The sequence below is a fragment of the Pseudorca crassidens genome, chromosome 7 (assembly GCF_039906515.1).
Source record: "Pseudorca crassidens isolate mPseCra1 chromosome 7, mPseCra1.hap1, whole genome shotgun sequence".
NCBI classification, from domain to species: domain Eukaryota; kingdom Metazoa; phylum Chordata; class Mammalia; order Artiodactyla; family Delphinidae; genus Pseudorca; species Pseudorca crassidens.
Window position 1 is genome coordinate 270,432 of NC_090302.1, and position 20,424 is coordinate 290,855.

At 56.5% G+C, this 20,424-nt stretch overlaps 1 protein-coding gene and 1 pseudogene across 9 annotated transcripts in view; both read right to left on the bottom strand.

Moving 5' to 3' along the window:
• Window positions 1-5,503: 5,503 nt before the first annotated feature.
• LOC137228290 (phosphoethanolamine/phosphocholine phosphatase-like) lies at window positions 5,504-11,200 on the bottom strand (annotated as a pseudogene).
• A 3,071-nt stretch (window positions 11,201-14,271) lies between these two features.
• Window positions 14,272-20,424, bottom strand: part of CACNA1B (calcium voltage-gated channel subunit alpha1 B) — a 194,711-nt gene continuing 188,558 nt past the window's right edge. For all 9 annotated transcript variants that reach the window (XM_067742478.1, XM_067742476.1, XM_067742473.1 and 6 more), the window contains 5 exons: window positions 18,059-18,194; window positions 17,794-17,910; window positions 16,363-16,570; window positions 15,883-16,124; window positions 14,272-15,494 (listed from right to left, as the gene is read on the bottom strand). In XM_067742478.1, coding sequence (XP_067598579.1) covers window positions 14,958-15,494; window positions 15,883-16,124; window positions 16,363-16,570; window positions 17,794-17,910; window positions 18,059-18,194 — 1,240 coding nt within the window. In that variant the 3' untranslated portion in view covers window positions 14,272-14,957. The remainder of the gene's footprint in view (window positions 15,495-15,882; window positions 16,125-16,362; window positions 16,571-17,793; window positions 17,911-18,058; window positions 18,195-20,424) is intronic.

Genomic DNA, 20,424 nt, shown 5'->3' on the forward strand with positions numbered 1-20,424 from the left:
CTCCCCCTAAAGCGTTGTCGTACACTCACCTGGACCCTAAACCGTCCCCGTCCCCTAACACTAACCCTATCCCGAACCCTAACCCTAACCCTTCCCCGAAGCCTGACCCTCACCCGTCCCCTAATCCTAACCCGTACGCTAACACTAACCCGCGCCCTCACACTTACGCTCCCCCTAAATCGTTGTCGTACCCTCACCAGGACCCTAAACCGTCCCCGTCCCCTAACCCTAACCCTAGTCTGAACCCTAACCCTAACCCTTCCCCGAAGCCTGACCCTCACCCGTCCCCTAATCCTAACCCGTACGCTAACACTAACTCGCGCCCTCACACGTATGCTCCCCCTAAAGCGTTGTCGTACCCTCACCTTGACCCTAAACCGTCCCAGTCCCCTAACCGTAACCCTAGCCCGAACCCTACACTTAAAACTTCCCCGAAGCCTGACCCTCACCCGTCCCCTAATCCTAACCCGTACGCTAACACTAAGCCGCGCCCTCACATGTACGCTCCCCCTAGAGCGTAGTCGTACCCTCACCTGGACCCTAAACCGTCCCCGTCCCCTAACCCTAACCCTAGCCCGAAACCCTAACCCTAACCCTTCCCCGAAGCCTGACCCTCACCCGTCCCCTAATCCCAACCCATACGCTAACACTAACCCGCGCCCTCACACGTACGCCTCTCCTAAAGCGTTGTCGTACCCTCACCTGGACCCTAAACCGTCCCCGTCCCCTAACCCAAACCTAGCCCGTACCCTAACCCCAACCCTTCCCCGAAGCCTGACCCTCACCCGTCCCCTAATCCTAACCCTTACGCTAACACTAACCCACGCCCTCACACGTACGCTCCCTCTAACGCGTTGTCGTACCCTCACCTAGACCCTAAACCGTCCCCGTCACCTAACCCTAACCCTAGCCCGAACCCTAACCCTAATCCTTCCCCGAAGCTTACCCTCACCCGTCCCCTAATCCTAACCCGTATGCTAACACTAACCCACGCCCTAACATGTACGCTCCCCCTAAAGCGTTGTCGTACCCTCACCTGGACCCTAAACCGTCCCCGTCCACTAACGCTAACCCTAGCCCGAACTCTAACCCTAACCCTTCCCTGAAGCCTGACCCTCACCCGTCCCCAATCCTAAAACCTACGCTAACACTAAAGAGCGCCCTCACACGTACACTCTCCCTTAAGCGTGGTCGTACCCTCACCTGGACCCTAAACCGTCCCCGTCCCCTAACCCTAACCCTAGCCCGAACCCTAACCGTAAAACTTCCCCAAAGCCTGACCCTCACCCGTCCCCTAATCGTAACCCTTACGCTAACACTAACGCGCGCCCTCACACGTACGCTCCCCCTAAAGCGTTGTCGTACCCTCACCTGGACCCTAAACCGTCCCCGTCCCCTAACCCTAACCCTAGCCCAAACCCTAACCCTAACCCTTCCCCGAAGCCTGACCCTCACCGGTCCCTAAATCATAAGCCGTACGCTAACACTAACCAGCGCCCTCACACGTACGCTCCCCCTAAAGCGTTGTCGTACCCTCACCTGTACCCTAAACTGACCCAGTCCCCTAACCCTAACCCTAGCCTGAACCCTAACGCTAACCCTTCCCCGAAGCCTGACCCTCACCCGTCCCCTAATCCTAACCCGTACGCTAACACTAACCCGCGCCCTCACACGTACGCTCCCCCTAAAGCGTTGTTGTACCCTCACCTGGACCCTAAACCGTCCCCGTCCCCTAACCCGAACCCTAGCCCGTACCCTAACGCTAACCCTTCCCCGAAGCCTGACCCTCACCCGTCCCCTAATCCTAACCCGTACGCTAACACTAACCCGCGCCCTCACACGTACGCTCCCCCTAAAGCGTAGTCGTACCCTCACCTGTACCCTAAACCGTCCCCATCCCCTAACCCTAACCCTAACCCTAACCCCAAAAGCGTACCCTAACCCTAACCCGTACCCTAACCCTAACCCGTACCCTAATACTAACCCGTACCCTAACCCGTACCCTAACTCTAACCTGTAGCCATACCCTGAACTGTACCCGAAACCTAACCCTAACCCATACCCTAATCCGTCCGCTAATCCTCCACCGGACCCTAACACTAACCCGTACCCTAACTCGTACCCTAACCCTAACCCTTTGCCGTACCCTAGCCTGTACCCTAAACCGTACCCGTTGCCTAACCCTAACCCTAATCCTCACGCTAACCTGTATCCTAATCCTAACCTGTACACTAACACTAACCTGTACCCTAAAACGTACCCTAACCCTAACCCGTACCCATACCCTAAACTGTACCCTAACCGTAACCTGTACCCTAATCCTAACCAATACCCTAACCCGTACCATAACCCTAACCCGTACCCTAACCCTAACCCTAAACCGTACCCTAACCCGTACCCTAACCCATACCCTAACCCTAAACCGTAGTCATACCCTAAACTGTACCCTAACCTGTACCCTAACCCTAACCCCTATCCTTACCCATACCCTAACCCTAACACGTAGCCATACCCTAACCTGTACCCTAACCCTTACCCTAACCCTAACCCGTACCATAAACCTAAACATAACCTGTACCCTAATTCTAACTCGTACCCTCGCACTAACCTATACCCTAATCCGTATCCTAAGCCTAACCTGTAGCCGTACCCGAACCAGTACCCTAAACTCTACCCTAACCCTAACCCTAACCCTATCATTAACCCGTACCCTAATCCTAACCTGTGCCTAACACTAACACGTACCCTAACCTTAAACCATAACCATACCCTAAACTATACCCTAACCCTAAACCATACCCTAACCCGTACCCTAACACTAACCCATACCCTAACCCTTACCCGTAGCCGTATCCTAACCTGTACCCTAACCCGTACCCTAACCCTAACCCATACCCTAAACCTAACCCTAACCTGTACCCTAATTCTAACCTGTACCCTAACCCTAACCTGTACCCTAACCCATACCCTAAACCCTTATCCTCACCCCTAACTTAATTTTGATTTTTATATTTTAAAATATATTTTTCTGTTGTTAAAACAACTTAGCAGAACAACAAAATAAATCAGAAAGTAACCTGAGTGTCCCTCAAAAATTAAGTCTGAAATACTTGGTACTTCTGTTCTATGGACTGTTATGTAGCCTATAAAATGTGTGAGAGCTAAATCTATTTTTCTACAGTGAGAAACATGATGTTCCACATGTAAGGAACACCTGGATAAAATGAGAAAGCTACACATTATGTTGGTCGTTTCAGGGAGTTGGAAAGGAGGGCAAGTGGTAAAATATTATCTTTCCCTTTAATCTTTTTAAATTTCACTTGTTACAAAGCATTGAATTATAATTGTACTTTTAAAAAGTAACAATGGAAATTTAAAAGAAAAAATATATATTGTTTTTAATTACATTTCATAGAATTATTATCCCTGAATCATTATTCTGTTAGTACACCAGTATAGAGATTATTTCTTAATATTTAGGTGAGAACCATTTCCTTCCGTTTTTGAGAATAATTCTGTAAACTCATTTCCAGGAATGGCACTCTTCCCCAAATCAAAGGTTTAACAAGGGAGATGCAAGCAGAATAATCATGAACACACAAAGCAATACAACAGGAACAAACAATTTCTAACTTCCAATAACAGTTCAATTTAGAAGAGGGTTTATATCTTCAGAACAAAAGCATTCCTCCTTGACTTTCTAACCAGTCAAAATCTGTGTATTCCACAGAAAACTGTGATGTTATTCCCATAAAACTACCCTTTACTGCTTCTGCCTCCATTAAATTTCCTAGGCACTAGTGTTTTAATGTACAGGTTAAAAACAAAATCCTAGTGTGATTTATTTATAATGCGTGTGTTCTTTGTCTTATCCTAGTGTCTAAAGTCTTCTCCATGGCTGGACCCCAAATAATATTCCTTTACGTGCTAAGTGACATCTGGAGAGTGGGAGAGGTTTAATAAATACCTTAACCCTAAAGCATACCCTAACCCGTACCCTAACCCTAATCCTAACCCGTACCCCAACCCATACCCTATCCGGTACCCTAACCCGTACCCTAAACCCTAACCCTAACCCTAACCCCTAACCCCCAACCCTAACCCTAACGCTAAACTCTAACCCTAACCCTTACCCCCTAACCCCAGCCCCGACCCCCGACCCCCGACCCCTGACCCCTGACCCTGACCCTCACCCTCGCCTGTAAAAACAAGGTCATATGACTATAATTCATTCCAGGAACACAACCATATTGAGGGAGAAAGGAAATAGCTACTCTAAGCTCTGGATGATAGACCAAAAACCATATTTAAAGAAAACTATGTCATTGCTGTTTTCTACTCCAACAGACGGGTATAATGAAGCAAGGAATCCCCCTGGCCCTCCAGGATCTGCCTGGGGACCTAATCTGGGAAATTCTTATACATCAAGAGATGGCTCTGAGCTGAATTTCTGCAAAACAAGACTATCCCGTGCAAAGAACAACCCAGTAGAGCTTTGTATCCCATCAGCTACAGGAAGAGAATGGCTGCAGGCTACTGAAAGCCAGCAGCATTTACAACTTAACTCCCATGGCCTCTGCAGTGGTACGTCTGAGTTTTCTGTTTGCTTCCCTTTTCTGACTCTCTTCTCAATAAATGCACATTTCTTAATATAATGTCATAGTGGAAGCAAAACAGACCTTCAATTTTTAGATCTCAATTTATAAAACACTTAGAGTTTCTAGGGGTTTTGCTTTTAAATTCAAGTACCACATAATTTGAAAATTGTACAAGTTCTAATTATTCAGTTCCAATACACCAAACACTGGAGAGGTCCCTCTCAGCAGGAGCGCCACCGATTCCACAATGAAAGGGTAACAAGGCGCCCTCCTCCCTTCTCTTCTGCCAGAGTGACCACTATGTGTTTAAATCCACGCCCCCTGGCAAGTTTCTAAGGTGAAATTCTGACACCCTTCCCTTTCCCATCCCAGCAGGTGGCCAAGGGCCGGCTGGGGCTGGAGAAGTGCAGTAACCAAGGCTGGGCCAGCTGGCCAGAGTGGGGGTTGGCGGGGCGGGGGGGCGGGGGGTCCCAGCACGTGAAATCACCATGCAGGATAAATCCCTTGGGCTTCCCATGGGCCAAGGGTGAGTCTCTCAAGGCACCGGCCCCTCTCAGGTTCTGCTTGCAGAGACATCGCGGGGGAGGGGCACTTGGCTGCTTAGGAAAACCGCGCACGAGTGAGCTTTACACCTGCAGATGTTCTGTAAAACGGGAGTGAGTAGGCTCGGGCTCGTCCTCAAAGCCTTTACTCCAAAGGCGAGCCCTTCCTGCTGCCGCCAGGTTAGGTAGCTCCGCGACTGTACCAAACAGCTCTGGTGTAATTCGTCGTTCCTTCCTCCACCCACCCCACCGAGCCGCTGTCCCCTTACCTGCGGTCCGCGGCCCTCCGCTCCGCGCTCGGATGCCGCTGGGGTGCCAGGGACCCACGGCACGGGTCGTTCCCAGCCGCCGCGCGCTGGCTCCTTAGACCCCCGCCGGCTCGCGCGGCGCCGACGGCGAGGAGCCCCGAGGACGCCCCGCGCCAGGTGCGCTCTGGCCGGGACGCCCGCTTCCGGGAGAGGCGCGCAGACCGCCGCAGCCAATGCCGAACAAAACCCGCCCCGGCAGCGCCGCGTCCGCGCGGCACAGCACGATCTCGGCGCTCTGGGCACGGGCGCCGCGGGCCGAGCGTCTCCTCTCCTGAGAGGCCGCTACGGAGGCCCCGGCGCGTGGGCCCCTGCGGCGCGGAAGACCGCTCCAGGCCGGACTCACCGGCACCAAAACCGCCAGGAGGAGCGCTTGGCGGGACTCGGCAAACAACCCAATGTTTTAAATGGAAAAAGGACTTGAAAAGACCCTTCTCCAAATAAGACATACAAATAGTCAACAAGCACATGAAGAGACGTTAATCATCATGAGCCGTGATGAAATTCAAGTTAACACCACAGCGCCATACACCCCTCCACACACTAGAAGGCCTACAATCAAGAAAGCTAAAAATAACAGATGTTGGCAAAAATTTAGAGAAACTGATACAGAATTTCCCACAGGGAAAATGAATGAGTTCTGGAGGAGGATGCTGAGAATATTTGTACAACAACGTGAATGTAGTTAATGCCATGGACTGTATGCTCAAAACGATTTAAATGGCAAATGTTATGTTATGGGGGGGGGGTGGGTAACATAATTTAGCCCCTGCTTTATACCAGACCCCAGAGTCAAAGCTTCTCATCCATTTTCTCGCTTTTACTTAACCTCCTAGGATCTTCACACTCCCATTTAACAGACGAAGCTGAGCCTGAGAGGTTAAACTAAGTGACTTGCCCAAGGCTCACTCGGCCAAGTCTACACTGTTCAATGTTACTGTATTTACTGAGCACCTACTAGAGCACCTACTGAGCAATACCTCCAGCACCTGCTAGAGACATTGTGGGAGGACCAGGGTGAACGGGGGCTGAAAGCAGATTACAAAACATGGGTAGATCCTGGGGCCCTGGTCTCAGACACTGAAGTTTCTTGGAGTGGAGGGGATGGCCTGTGTCACACTTGTGGAGCCTTTTATTCCACCCCACCGCACCCCCACAGGAGGGAAGCAGCTGGCCTGATACTGAATATTAGCTCAGCTGGGGAGGAGTCCTGGGGCTCTGGAGAAGGCATCTCCTGCCCCACTCCCCGCATTGCCCCCTAGAGTCCAGTACGTGGGCACAAGCATCCCTGTGGCGGGGCAGAAGGCACATCTCATGGCACCCCTCTCCTCCCGCCCTGCAGTGGTGACACTGAACCCATACACGCGCCAGAAGGACAACGAACTCTCCTTTTCTGAGGGCACCATTATCTGCATCACCCACCGCTACTCCAATGGCTGGTGTGAGGGCATCGGCTCAGAGGGGTCTGGATTCCTCCCCGGGAACTATGTGCAGGCCAGCTGCTGACGCCTGGGATCTCTGGGATGCTGACCCAGGCACCGCCTTCAGTGAGCCTCTTGAGTCCCACTCCAAAGCCTGCTCCAGTCAAGACTGGACCAGTCCTGCACGCCTCCTGGGCTGTGAGCTGTGTCTGTTCCTTCCCCCCAGTGCAGTGGGAAGGGGTCCTGGTAAAGACAGAGGAGGCACCCAGAGGCCTGCTGGAGACAGGAAAGAACTGGAAGCCAGGGAGTTTGGTGCCCTTATCCACAGGGGACCCTTACGCCATGAAGACAGGGTCTCCAGCTGCAAGTGCCGACTTTGAATACAATCCTGACGACCTCCTGATGGTTGTCCTGCAGGGCTAGCGGCCGAGGGACTGAAAGGCAGCCCACTTGCACGGCTCCCGCTAATTGAGCCTCCTCTGCCTGCCCTAAGCAGCAGAATCTCCCATGTCCTCGGTGCTCACGGAGCCTCCACACTAGACCCCTGTGCCCCTCTGCTCTCCCATCTCCTCGGTGCTCACGGCGCCCTCCACACTAGACCCCTGTGCCCCTCCGCTCTCCCATCTCCTCGGTGCTCACGGAGCCTCCACACTAGACCCCTGTGCCCCTCCGCTCTCCCATGTCCTCGGTGCTCACGGAGCCTCCACACTAGACCCCTGTGCCCCTCCGCTCTCCCATGTCCTCGGTGCTCACGGAGCCTCCACACTAGACCCCTGTGCCCCTCCGCTCTCCCATGTCCTCGGTGCTCACGGAGCCTCCACACTAGACCCCTGTGCCCCTCCGCTCTCCCATGTCCTCGGTGCTCACGGAGCCTCCACACTAGACCCCTGTGCCCCTCCGCTCTCCCATGTCCTCGGTGCTCACGGAGCCTCCACACTAGACCCCTGTGCCCCTCTGCGGAGGTGGGCTGCACCCTGCTCTTCTGCCTGCTGCCTGCTTTGTTGTGTATTCAGGCTTGGTTCCCCAAGCTGGGCACTCCTCCAAGAGTGGGGACCAGCTCCCTCACTTAAGTGGGGCTCTCTGAGAGCAGAGATCACCTCGCCCTCGTCCCTCAGACTGCAGCGTGAGAGATCTCGCTCACCTCTGCCCCTTCACCTCCTTTACAGCTCTGAAACACCAAAAGAGAGAGGTGGGCCTTGGGTTTCCACTGGCTCTGCTTTAGAGCATCATGGCTTTCTGTTCCATACGGGAGGAGGGGGACTCAGAGGGCCCCGTCAGTGGGGCGACTTTGGTTAAGTCCCTGGTTTCTTGCTGCATAGACGAGGCTGGGGTGCGAGGAGACACTGTCGGGCTCTGTGAGGTCCCTGGCTGGCCAGACCCGAGCCCCGGGACAGTGTGCTACCTCTTTCCACCAGCAGGAGGGGACCGTTCCCTCCAGCTTTTTTTCCTGTGGGGATGTGACAGAGTGGGGGCGGGGAGGGAGGCAAGGAGTGTAGTGTAGGGTCACAGTAGGTAAAGCGAGATCTAGGCCTGGGACCGTCGGCAGGGAGCGCCACCTCTCTCCGCAGGGAGTCCGGTGCGGGGGAGGTCGCGGGGGGGCATTTCGGGGCCTGGGTCCCCTGGACAGAAGACTGGAGGAGGGAGGCCATGCATCCCAAGGCAACAGTTACCCGCGACGCGGCGGGACATGTTCCTTCTCTACCCTGACAGGGAACCCCGTCCTCCCAGCTGGGAGGACAAGGTTTTTGGAAACACTGCTGCCTGCTCAGATATGCGCGCCACCCTGGTGCGGCCAGACTCCGGAATTCGCTTGCAGTGGAACTGGGGGAGGCAGCCGAGCTGGGTTAACTGCACAGATGGGGACAGCTCCCAGCTCCCTCCTCCAGTCCCCAAATGGACCACCCTGGGATTCCAGGAAATCCCGGAGGGATATACAAAAACGAAAGGGAGAGGGAGTAATAAAACTAGCTTTCTCTTTCCCGACCCCCACCGCCCCCCCCCCCCCCCGGCCCGGGTGCCCTCTGCAGGCCACGTCCTCAGCACCTGTTGCAGGTGTAGGCACACTTCGGTGGAGGTTTCCCAGGGCACCACCCTGGCGCGGAAGGAGCTGGACTCGGCCTTCTGCGCCTCCTGCGTAAGGCGGTGCATGCGTAGCGGTGGCGCAGGAAGGCCACGTCGCCGCCTGCCAGCAGCCCCATGGGGCAGAAGTCGTTGGCGCCGCCGCTCACGTAGAAAAGGCGCTCGAAGTGCACGCCGTCGTGGGCCCGCTCGCGCAGGTAGTCGCTGAGCACCTTGTGCTTGCACATGTTGGCGGGGTAGCGAGCGCAGCTGTGCGCGTGGAAGGGCCGCAGCGCCAGCAGCCCCCAAGGGTCGCGTCCCGACGGGTTGCTGAAGATGCGCCGGAACAGGCCGTGGTGGCCGGCGGCGCGCAGCGCACTCTCCACGCCAAAGGTGTTGGCGTCTGAGATGAGAATAGCCTCAAAGCAGGCGCCCTGCTTGGCCACAAACTGCAGCAGCTCGCCCATGCCGGGCGACGGGGGGATGGCCTCGTAGATGGCGCGCAGGTCCCGCGGCCGCACGCCCTACTCGCCCAGGTACTGGAAGACGCGCTGCATGTACTCGTTGTAGAAGCCCTCGCGCTAGGTGGCACGCAGGCTCTCAGGCAGCCGCTGGCCCGCCGCGGCCCGCGCACGACAGACTCGTCGCTGTTTTCGTCCACGATGGTCTCGTCAAAGTCGAAGGTCAGGAGGAAGCGCGGCACGCCCGGCGCAGCCATCCCGCTGTCCTCTACCAGCTTTGTCCTGAGCGAGCGAATCCTTTTGTGGTCACCAAAAAGAGTCCCTCCGAGGAAAGGGGGACAGGACCTCTGAGCTTCACCTTCAGGGTGGGGAGCGGCGGCTGCAGAGGTCTGTCCTGGCTGAGTTTGGAGTGTAAAGAGTGGGGAGAGCGCCTAGCTGAGGTATTTGGGCGCAGGATGGAGCAAGGGGTGCTTACGGGAATTGGAGGGGACGCTGTGTCTTATCCATCCCCGGATTTCTGGGCTCCGGCTCTCACGAGTCCCTCCAGTCCAGAGGGTCCGTGAATGATGTGCATGTGGGCCATTCCCTCCACTTGCCCCCCATCCCCATGTTATGTATTTTTAACCACAATAAAAAAAATGAATGAAGCACTGATAATACATGTTACAACATGGATAAACATTGAAAACATTCTAAGTCAAAGAAGTCATACTGAAAAGGCCACTCATATCACAATCATCTTGTGTGCTTTAAATCCATAGCAGTTTTGAAAATGAGGGGATGGGACTTCCCTGGTGGTCCAGTGGTTAAGACTCTGCGCTCCCAATGTAGGGGGCACAGGTTCGATCCTTGGTCGGGGAACTAAAATCCCGCTTGCACAGCATGGCCAAAAAATAAAATAAAATAAACGTCATTGGCCTGGTTTTGGGTCATAGCGTCGCCCTTGAACCATCAGAGCACCCATAAGGTGTACCGTGGGATTGGCTAGATGTGGATCATACGCCCATCTTCAAGGTGGGTGGAACGTAGCATCAGCCCTCTGGAACTGTTTGGACTGGAAACAGGTAAGAAGTGCCCAGAGGAAAGCTGAGGTTCTGGACTTTGGCATGAGAACAGATGCTGGCTTGGGGAAAGCGGCAGATTCAATTGCCCAGCAGCATGGTCAGCTCAGTAATTGGCCACAGAGGCCTGACGGGGACCAGACTGGCCTGAGCTGGAGGACCACAGATGCCTGCCTGTGTGGTCAGAGGTCAAGGGCTGTCCTGAGACTTGATGTCTGTTGATGCCCACTCAGATGGGACAAAGGATGCCTGCAGTCCCAGGAGGGCCCCACCAGCCCTCAGGAGGCAGCATCTGGGGGCTGGTAGGTCGCTGCACCAAGTTCTGTATAAATTCATAACATGACCATGGAGTGACCTCAGCCAGGCCTGTGCTGGACCGGGGCTGCCCAGGCCAAGTGGGGCCAGCACTACTCTTTCCAGTTCAGATGGTAGGAGGAAACCCTGTGGACTTCTGAGGCCCTAACAACTGTTGACTGAGGTTGAGTTGGATTTGAAACAGTCAGTGACCGGAGCAGACATTTCATTCTTCTGCTATCAGGTTCCAGGACGGGGGGTAGATAACCAGCGGTCCAGGTGAACCCCACACTCATGAGTGACCCAGGGCAAGTCCTGTCCATCCTAGAGGACTCAGAGGTGTGGGGTTAGGGGGGTCGTGGGCCAGTTATGCTTAACACTAACCCACTAACCCTAATGCCCAAATCTCTACTGTTAACTCCCTAACCCTAACCTCCTAGTCTCTAAACCTAAACCCTAATACTCCTAACCCCTAGCCCCTATATACTCGACCTTGCCCTGTAAACTCCTAACCCTTACCCTGACCCTGACTCAGACAATCTAACCTAACCCTCTAACCCTGACCCTCTAGCCTGCATCCTTTAACTCTAATCCCTCCAAACCTCATCCTCTTTTTTTGTTGTTTTTTTGTTGCACCTGGTCTTTAGTTGCAGCAGGCAGGCTCCTTAGTCGTGGCTCGTGGGCTCCTTAGTTACAGCTTGCCAACTCCCTAGTTGTGGCATGCGGTCTCCCTAGTTGTGGCATGCAAACTCTTAGTTGTGGCATGAATGTGGGATCTAGGGCCCTGACCAGGGATTTGACCCAGGCCCCCTGCACTGGAAGCACGGAGTCCTATCCACTGCGCCACCAGGGAAGCCCTTCATCCTCTTAATGTACCCTCTAATTCTGCCCCTGAGCCTCTAACCCTGACCCTGACCCTACATTCTAACCCTGAGCCTGAATTTCTATCCTTACTCCTGACCCTCTAACTCTGAACCTTACTCTACTCCTAACCCTAACCTCTGAGCCTGACCATGATCCTACACCACCCTTAACCCTAATCCGAATATAGGTCCATATTAGAACAGATTGAAAATTTGAACCCTACTCCAATCCCTTTTCCCTGTGTAATCAGAACCATAATTTTCATTTTTGGCTGAAACCTAAGCCTGTTCAATTACGCCTTTTCTAAATGAACTCTAATATACAGTAAACTGAACAAAACCTTAGTTCTTATACCCACGTAACCCTACACTGTTAGTGGTTATATAGACAAACCCTTTGCCTGTAACCTAACCCTAACCTCTAATTCCTAACCCCAACTCTAACTTACATCCCAACCTCAACCCCAAACCTAACTCTAACCTCTAACCGTTAACCCACCCAACACAGCCACCCCAAACCTCAGCCAATGCCTGCTCAACTCCCAAACTGTATTCCTAACCCTAAAACAACCACATCCCCCATGAGTCCTTATCCTGGCTCCTCCAGCCACAAGCCTACCCTGATCCTCACCATGACGCTGGGCCTAATCCACCCTTGCATCCTATCAGCCCCAGAGCAAGTTGAAGAGGTTCTCACCTTCTTCTGAGCCCTGTGCCCTCCGCCCCCGAGCCCTGTACCCACGGAGGTGGCTCATCCGCCTGGCTCCGCACCCCTTGCATATATCACCCAGCGGCATGGTGGTGTTTTGTTTTTTGCTAAGTTTTATTTTAATCCAAGGACTTTGCTTCATACAAAATGTCATTGTAGAAACAATAGCAGAATCCAAAGTTTGGCTGATAAATATTACTCAGGCAGCAAACTAGTCAATCACAGAATTTTTTTAAAGCAAGTCCCAGTTGTGTTGCATGGTTGGGACTTCTCTTTTTGTTTTGTTTTTTTTAAACACTGTTCTTAAATATAAAGTTTTGCAACAAACCCTTGATTTATATCAAATATAATTAAAAATTAACAAATGAATACATTTTATCAAAAAGTACGAAGATGTACATGTCATGCACATACTTGAATATATGTATATATGTATATATTTTACATGCACACAGAACTTATTCAAACTACAGCCACTGCTTGACTGGTTCCAGATGCAGACAACTGGTTGATGCTCTTCAAATTTGGCAACTCACTATGAGATTTGGGGGGAAACGTGACAGCTGAGAAGAGACAGTACAGAAACAAAACGCAGAGTCGGGAAAACAAGACAGTATATCCCCCGCTCTCTGTAATTTTCACCAATTCCAGTGTCTAGAAGAATCCAGACAAGCCAGCATGGCTGGGTGGGTCCGGAAAAGTGGATTCTCTGCCCAACATGGCCTGGGGAAGCAGCTGTGGTTCTGCACAGAATGAATACACTCAAAATAATGTGGGCAGAGGGACCAGAGACAAAACATCTACCAAAATACACAAGCTTCTGCTCTGCAGCAGGAGCCAGGGATGACATGCACAGCCCGAGATTCCGATTTTAATTATATCTTACTTGAGTAAAATACTCTGCTTTTTTAAAGTTTCAGAGTGTTGTGCCTTCAAGTAAGGAAATTCTATAAAATGGTTTGGTCACAATCATGCTCAAACCCTAGAACAGGTGGCGGTCTTGTGTGTTTTATTTCTAATATTAAACGTGTGTCTTTTGTTGCATAGCCCTATGGGTTAACGGCATCCACTCACGGGGACACACAGACACGCACACACACACATCACACTCCAAGTCTCTTTAGGAGAATCATGGGGTAAAAGCCAATGGGAACACTCAAATGGTCCGGCAAAGAGATCATCTCACATTTCAAACTGCGGAGGACACACCCGAATCTACTCATCTAAATGCTCCTTTTGTTCACAAAACAGAGGCTCTCCAGCGCTTTATGCACCACGTCCCAACAGTGGCCTTTTTTGAATGTGGCCCTGAAGCGGGGCTTCGTTTGGCTGCCTGCTTTCCCACCTCTTGTGCCAGAAAGAGTGTGGGCTCAGACGCCCAGCTCAGCAGCTGCAGCAGCTGCTCCTTCCTCCGAGCTCCGGCCTCATTTCCGTTTGGTTCCCAGCTGCCCTCATCCGCTCAGACGCGGGCACTCCTCCTGCCCCCACCCATCCAACCTCCCCCGCTTCCCCCCAGCCTCTCCCCGATGAGTCTCCTGTGAAAAGAAATTTGCACAACTACAGAGGTTGCGCCCTGCCTGTCAGGCACCCCGTCCCTGAGAATCGGGTGTAGAAAGACTGGCCGGCCCGCGCGGGCCATGCTACACGTGCCCTGCAGCCTCTACTGGTTCGAGGAAAAAGGGCAAACGGCCGCTTCATTCCAACTACGACGGACCTACTGCATGTTTTCTGCACGTTCTCCATTACATCCGCTTTCTACTCAGTTGCTGTTTGCAACAGTTTCCACAAAGCCCACTCGCAGTCCACACAGGCCTCCCGTCCCGCCCCCGGGAGCCCGCGCGAGGGGCTAGGAGGTCAGGCACTTGGTCGAGAGCCGCGGGAGCCGGGGTGGTCTGGTCGGCCGCCTGGACTGGACACAGAGCATGTCCTCCAGCAAGCCGAGAACACACATCCTGAGAGGCTGAGGTCCTCCTATAGGTTTCATGTTTTACAGTCATGTTAACATTCCCTTCCCCATTATTCTGGTTTTTTATTTTTATTTTCTGATCAAGTATATAGAGTCAACAAACGAGTGAAGGGTGTCGTGACTAAAAATCAAAACCAACAGCAAGAACGTTGTCCAGATTTGGTCCCTGTCAGGGCTGACTGTGTCTGGGAGAGGACAGAGCATCGGCGTGTGTTTCTAGTGCCTATTTGCCATTTTAGGTACGAAGGGCGCCACCGGACTGTTGGTGTGCGGGGACTGACGAGACCTGCTCGGTTTACCACCGACTCTGTCCTGAGGTCTCGCCCGCCCCTCTGCACCACACGTTTGCATGAAGGATGATCCGCACAAGATTCAGACCTCCTGCAAAACGTTCCCAGCACACACCTCGGATGCTGGGTCCTCCACCCAGTGCCGCTCAGCACACACAGCCGCGTCCTGTGTAGGCTCTGAGCTGTGAGACCCAGGGAGGCAGCGCGGGAGGGGCAGAGGGGGAGCCACATCCCTCTACAAACCGCTCCACCCAGCGCGAGGGAGGAGACGCAGGGGCGAGGCGGTCCTCCCGGGGCTGCGGCCCCCGCCTCAGCGCCCGAGCGCCCCCGGAGCCCAGCGCGGATGATAAAACTCATCACCTGGGACGCGCCCGCCGGTCGCGGTGCGGCTAGCACCAGTGGTCTTGGTCGGGGTGGTGGTAGCTGCGCCGCCCCCGGCCGGCCCCGCCAGAGCTGAGCCCCAGAGTGCAGTGGTAGCCGTTGGGCACCCGGCGGAGGGGGTGCGACTGGGAGGTCAGGGAGGACACGTAGGAAGTCCGGGACGAGCGGCCCGAGTTGGTGGCCACGGCCTCCTCGAAGGTGAGCGTGTCCTCAGGTTGGGTGCGGGCAGCAGCCTCGCTGTCCAGACGCCGCCCCAGGTACGGGTCGGAGCCGATCCGAGAGCTGGCGGCCAGGGGCTGGCTGAGGGGGTCTCTCTGGAGCAGGGCGTTGTGTTCTGAAAGGCCACGGCTAAGCCGGCCGGGGGAGAAGGCAGGGAGGCTGGTCTGAGCCCCAGCAAAGTGGACGGGCGAGGAGTTGGCCGTCTTATAGGCGATGCTGGGACGGGGGGTCAGCGGGGTCTGGGGCAGCTGCCTCCGCCCGCCGCGGCCAGGGGTGCTAGCACCAGATGTTGGCAGCAGGGGGCTCCCGTTCGCTGAAGCACTGCCCTGCAGGAAACGGGAACACAGCAACCCCCAGTCAAAGGACAGGGCGAACAGAGCACAGCGCAGCGGAGAGCCATGGCGGGGGGGCGGGGGCGGGCAGCTGGGATGGACCCGGGGCGGCCCCAGGAGAGTCGGATGGCAGTCTGGGGATGGTGGTGACAGCAAGGGATAGGCACAGGGCCAGGGACCAGGAGACCACAGCCCAGCCCAGCTCAGTCAGAAGGAAAGCAAAGAAGGGACTGGACAGCGGGAGGGCCAGGGCTCCGCCCGGCAGGATGGACGGGCCCGGGAAGCAAGGAGCGCAGGCTTGGGCCTAGGAACCAGGACGGGAAGGGGCTCCCTCCCGGACCCCAGGGAGCGCGGGCGAGGCGGGGTCCTGAGGCCCACGCACCTGTCTCGGGGGTCCTGGCTCCTGCCCAGCGGTTGGCGACGCGGGGTGACTGCTGAGGGAGGGCTGGGGCTGTGGCGGCTCACGGCCCCCAAAGCGGTCGCAGGAGTAGAAGCGCTGCTTCTCGGAGGAGGCGGAGGGCTGCCTTCGCTCCTGGGACCGGCCCCGCTCCTGCCTGCGCTCCCGCCGGCAGCCTGCTGGCCCGTCCCCCGGGGGCGGCCCTGGCCCCGCGGCGCTGTGGGGTGCTGGCGGGGGGAGGGGAGAAGTCAGCACAGCCAAGCCGGCGGCGAGACAGACCCCACCCCGGCCTGGCCCCCCAGGGCCAGCAGAGGGTCCCAGGGCAGAGCTGGGTGGGGGGCTCCTGCCTGGTCTCAGGCTCAGGGCTGGCTGTGGGGTTGTGAGGTGCAGAAAGGAAGAGGGTTCCCATGTGCTCTTGAACCCCCAACTCGAGCCACCGCCCCTCGAGAGACCCCTCGCACGCACCGCCATCTGTGTCTGCGGACGGGCTGGGCCCCTTCTCCAGGGACCTCGGCTTCCTCTCCCGGCGGCGATGGCAGCGGTGGTGATGGTGGGGGGCGGCCTGGCTGGCCGGAGCGCGGTCCAGGGCGGCGTTGCAGAGACGAGCCACGGGGGGGCGCTGGGGCGCCAGAGTGGAGATGGAGCGCTTCATGGGGCTGGCGTCTGGGGCCGGCTGCGGGCGGGGACACGGGTGGGCGCACGGTCTGAGAGTGGGGTCCAGGGAGGCCCAGGGCGGCGGGGAAGCCGCCATGACACGGGGGCTGGGCAGCCCACAGGACACGTCCCATCGGGAGGAATGGGCCTGGGACTCTATCCCTGAAGTTGGGGCATCTCCTCAGACAAGGGAGGCTGTGCCCCAGGGGGCTGGGGGGGGGGAGGGGGGAGCATGGCGCCACGGAGGGCCAGGCCTGCGGTCTGGCAGGGTCCCTGGGGAGGCCCACTGCGGGGCTGGGGGTCAGGGACCACCAAGCCCCGCCCTCTCCCTGGACTGGTCTTGCCCACCCGAGACCCACCGCTTCTTCAGAAGCGCTCTTTGCACAAAATGCTGTTTGTGTGCCTGTCTGTCTCTCCCAGGCCGGGCGGGGCCCAGGAGCCCTCTTGGCCTCAGCGTCCCTACAGGACAGGGAGGTGCAAGGAAGAGGGAGCCTATTGGCCTGGCTGGAAGGATCCCGGGGGCGGGGCAGGCAGAGCTGCCTCAGCGGCCACGGTGAGACCACTGTGCCAGCCCTTCCGTCCATCCAGCACCGTGAGGCTGCTCCCCCAGGGCTGAAAGCACAACCCACGGAAACGGGCTCACCCAGAGCCACTGCTCGGGCTCAAGCAGCAAGGAGGGAGAAGAGGCGCCAGCTTGGCACCGAAGGGACGTGGCCAGGCCAGGAGGGCACCAGGCGCAGTGGGCAGAGACGGGGGAGTGAGGGCTTGGAAGAGGAATGCTCAACCCAGGGGCTGAGCCCGGGAAACAGTGCTGCAGCCCCCTGGCCAGGGGCTTCCTGCCAGGTGGTCAAGCGAGTCCCAGAGAAAGAACGTCCAGTGTCCAGAGAGGGAGCAGGGTCACCCCCAGGGCTCCGAGAGGACATGAGGGAAAGGGGTGGCTTGAGGAGGCCCTGTGTGTGATCTCGGGGGGAGTGAAGAGCTGGAGTGGGAGCGGCGTGTCCCAGAGACAGGGAAGGGCTGGGTCAGTGGCGGGGCAGTGGGGACTCTTGCTGGCCTGGCCACACCTCTCGAGGCCAGCACCGTGTTCTGAGGGTTCCAGACGGGGCCGGTGGTGTCCAGGCTACAGCGCATTCGGGGAGGCTCCACCCCAGCAAAGCCCGCGTGTGGGACACAAGCTCCTCCACGCCAAGTCTCCTCACCCCCAACCCCCTCCCATGACCCCAACCCTCCCAGGCCACCCACCTGAGTCTCTGCTGCCAGGCGGGGCATGGAGGCCGCTCGGCCCTGGCTCTCCAGCCCGGGCTGGGGCTCCCCGTCAGGGCCTCTCAGGGCCATGCTCTGCATCTGGACATCCACAGCCTGGGGGGACAGAAGCCCCCCAGTCACACCCACCCCCATCACACTCTCACCTTCTCCCCCATGCCAGCCTCCCCCCATCCTGCTCTCGCCCTCACCCTCCCACTCTCACCCCACCCCCAACTCGGCCCCCAGCCCTGGGAGCCCTCACCGGTTTTCCTGTCTGCACTACCGGGATCTCCGCGGAGTGGCCACGCTCCAGGGGCGTCGTCACCTCGCAGGGCACCTCCTGGGTCCTCTGAGTGGCCCAGGAGACCGACTCCTTTATGCCACCCTCTTGGGTATGTCTGTGGAGGAGAGAGGATTGTCCTGTGGGCCTGGAGGTCCATGGGCCACAGAACCTGGCTCCCACCCGCCAGAAACCTCCACCCCGACCCTGTTCTGGGCTAGAAGGAGCCCAGAGGAAGGAGGCCCCTTGAGTGTGGCCACTCTCCAGTGGAGGTACAGCAATGGTCGTGCCCTCTCAGAGTTGATGGGCAGAGAGGGGACCCTAGTCTGGGGACATCTGGCCTAGACAGGGGCTCACATGTGCGGTGGGACAAGGCCACAAACGTGCACACAGGTGAGGCATCCAGCCTGTGCGGCTGCTCCGTCAGCCCTGATGGCCCACGGCTACTCACAACTCCCCTGACCCCAGCCACGGAGGCCTTCCTGCCCTGGGTCTAGGCACAAGTGTCACCTTTGGTGAGACCACTTTTGGAGGCCTTCCCCACCACACACAACCTAACCGCCTGCCCTCTCCTTGTCAGCGTCTGTCTTTCTTATCGTGTCTCCCAAGTGGCACCACAACAGCCCAGCATTTGCCTGGGTTTCTGCTCGTTCTTGTGTACAGTGAGGCATCACATACATTCTCCGCCACCCAGGCTGAGGGGCAACAGTCACACTCTGAGCTCAGAGGTGAAGCCGGATGGCCTAAGCTGGCCACGCCGATGACCAGACGCACCATCACTGGGGTTTCTGAGAACATCCTTCATCTTCTCAAGTTGCAAGCATCTCCCCTGCACGGTGCTGTCTGGAGCTGCTCTAGCCTCAGGCAAGGCTGACCTTGAGAGGAACCACGGCCAGGAGGACGGACGCTGGCCCCAGGGTCTGGTCACCTCTGAGGTTACACCATGCCGAGGCCGGGTGGGCACTTACACCAGCCATCAGAAGGCTCAGTAAATGCCCCCACTGCCTGGCCTTGGTAGATTGGGCCCTCTCTCACGTGCAACAAAAAGGGGTGGTAACTGATTTGTGTAGAAATTATAACCATGGAAATCAGCGACGTTCATTTTCCTGAACCGAAAGCCCAGCTCAGATCAGTCCACAAAGACACCTCCCCACCCCATCCCCTCCGACACACACACGGACACTCAGAACCCACTGTTTAACTTTAAATGCACAAATGGGATCGTAATCAGCATGGAGAAAGGAGAGTGCGGGAACACGGGGCCTCCCAGGGGCCGGGAGGCCAGCCCTCAGGGCCTGCATGCACTCAAGAGTGCGGTTTTCGCACGGGAGCGTTACCAGTTGTGCTTAGGTTCTCCCAGTGTCCCGTGGCCTCTCCACCTCTGGACTTGTGCCACCGCAGTGTCAACCCCTGTCCCATGAGCTCGGGCTAGGGAGGTGACTTGCTGTGGCCAATGGGGCACAAGGAGAGGCCTGAACGCCTGCACCCTAACCCTTCCCCTCGGGCTGTTCTCCGGCCTCCCCACACCGATAAGCCCAGACACAGGAGGTGAGAATATGCTGTCCTGGGCCCGCTGGCCCCACAGGAGCGGGCCCGGGCCCAGAGCACTTAGGCCTGGCTTCCTAAGTACAGCAGTTTGTTACTCAGCAAAAGCCACCTGACCCACAGTCCATGACCCAAAATCAGGCTTCAAAAAGAGTGTCCGGAACAGGCACAGGAGAGGAAGAAACCGGGAGCCCTAGCCATGCTTGCTGCCCGGCCTTGTGGTTCTCCAGAACGGCAAGTGGGCGTGAGGCCCACCCTCAGCCCCTGCCGGTGAGACAGAGCGCACGTTCCTGCTTTGGGCTCAACCAATGAGCTGCTTTGGTCAACGGGATGTTAGCAGATGTGGGACACCCGCTCTGACTGGGGGCGGTGGCTGAGAGGGTCCTGCCCCCCAGTGCGGCTCAGCCTGGCACCAGCTACCACCCCTCACAGTGCCACAGGGATGCCTATTCTGGACCACTTGGTTTTTGGGTCGTTACCAAGAGTTACGTGATAGGGAAAGACCTTGCCAACTTGTCTACAAAACAGACATCAATATCAAAATGGAGATCTGAGAGGGAAAGTGTCTTAAAGGAAGATGAGAACATGAACAGGCCATTAACAAAAAGCGGTGAGAAGCTGAGGTGGAAACAGATACCTTCTTAATGGTCTGCAGGCACCGAAGGCCAGCGAGGAAGCAGAGGGGAGTCCTCACCTGAGAAAGAGGTTCCCGCAGTGGGAGGCATGGGCCGGAATAGCAGACTGTCTAAATCAGGTGACCCCGGTGCCGTCAGAGCACCTGTCTACTGTTACAGGAATTAGCC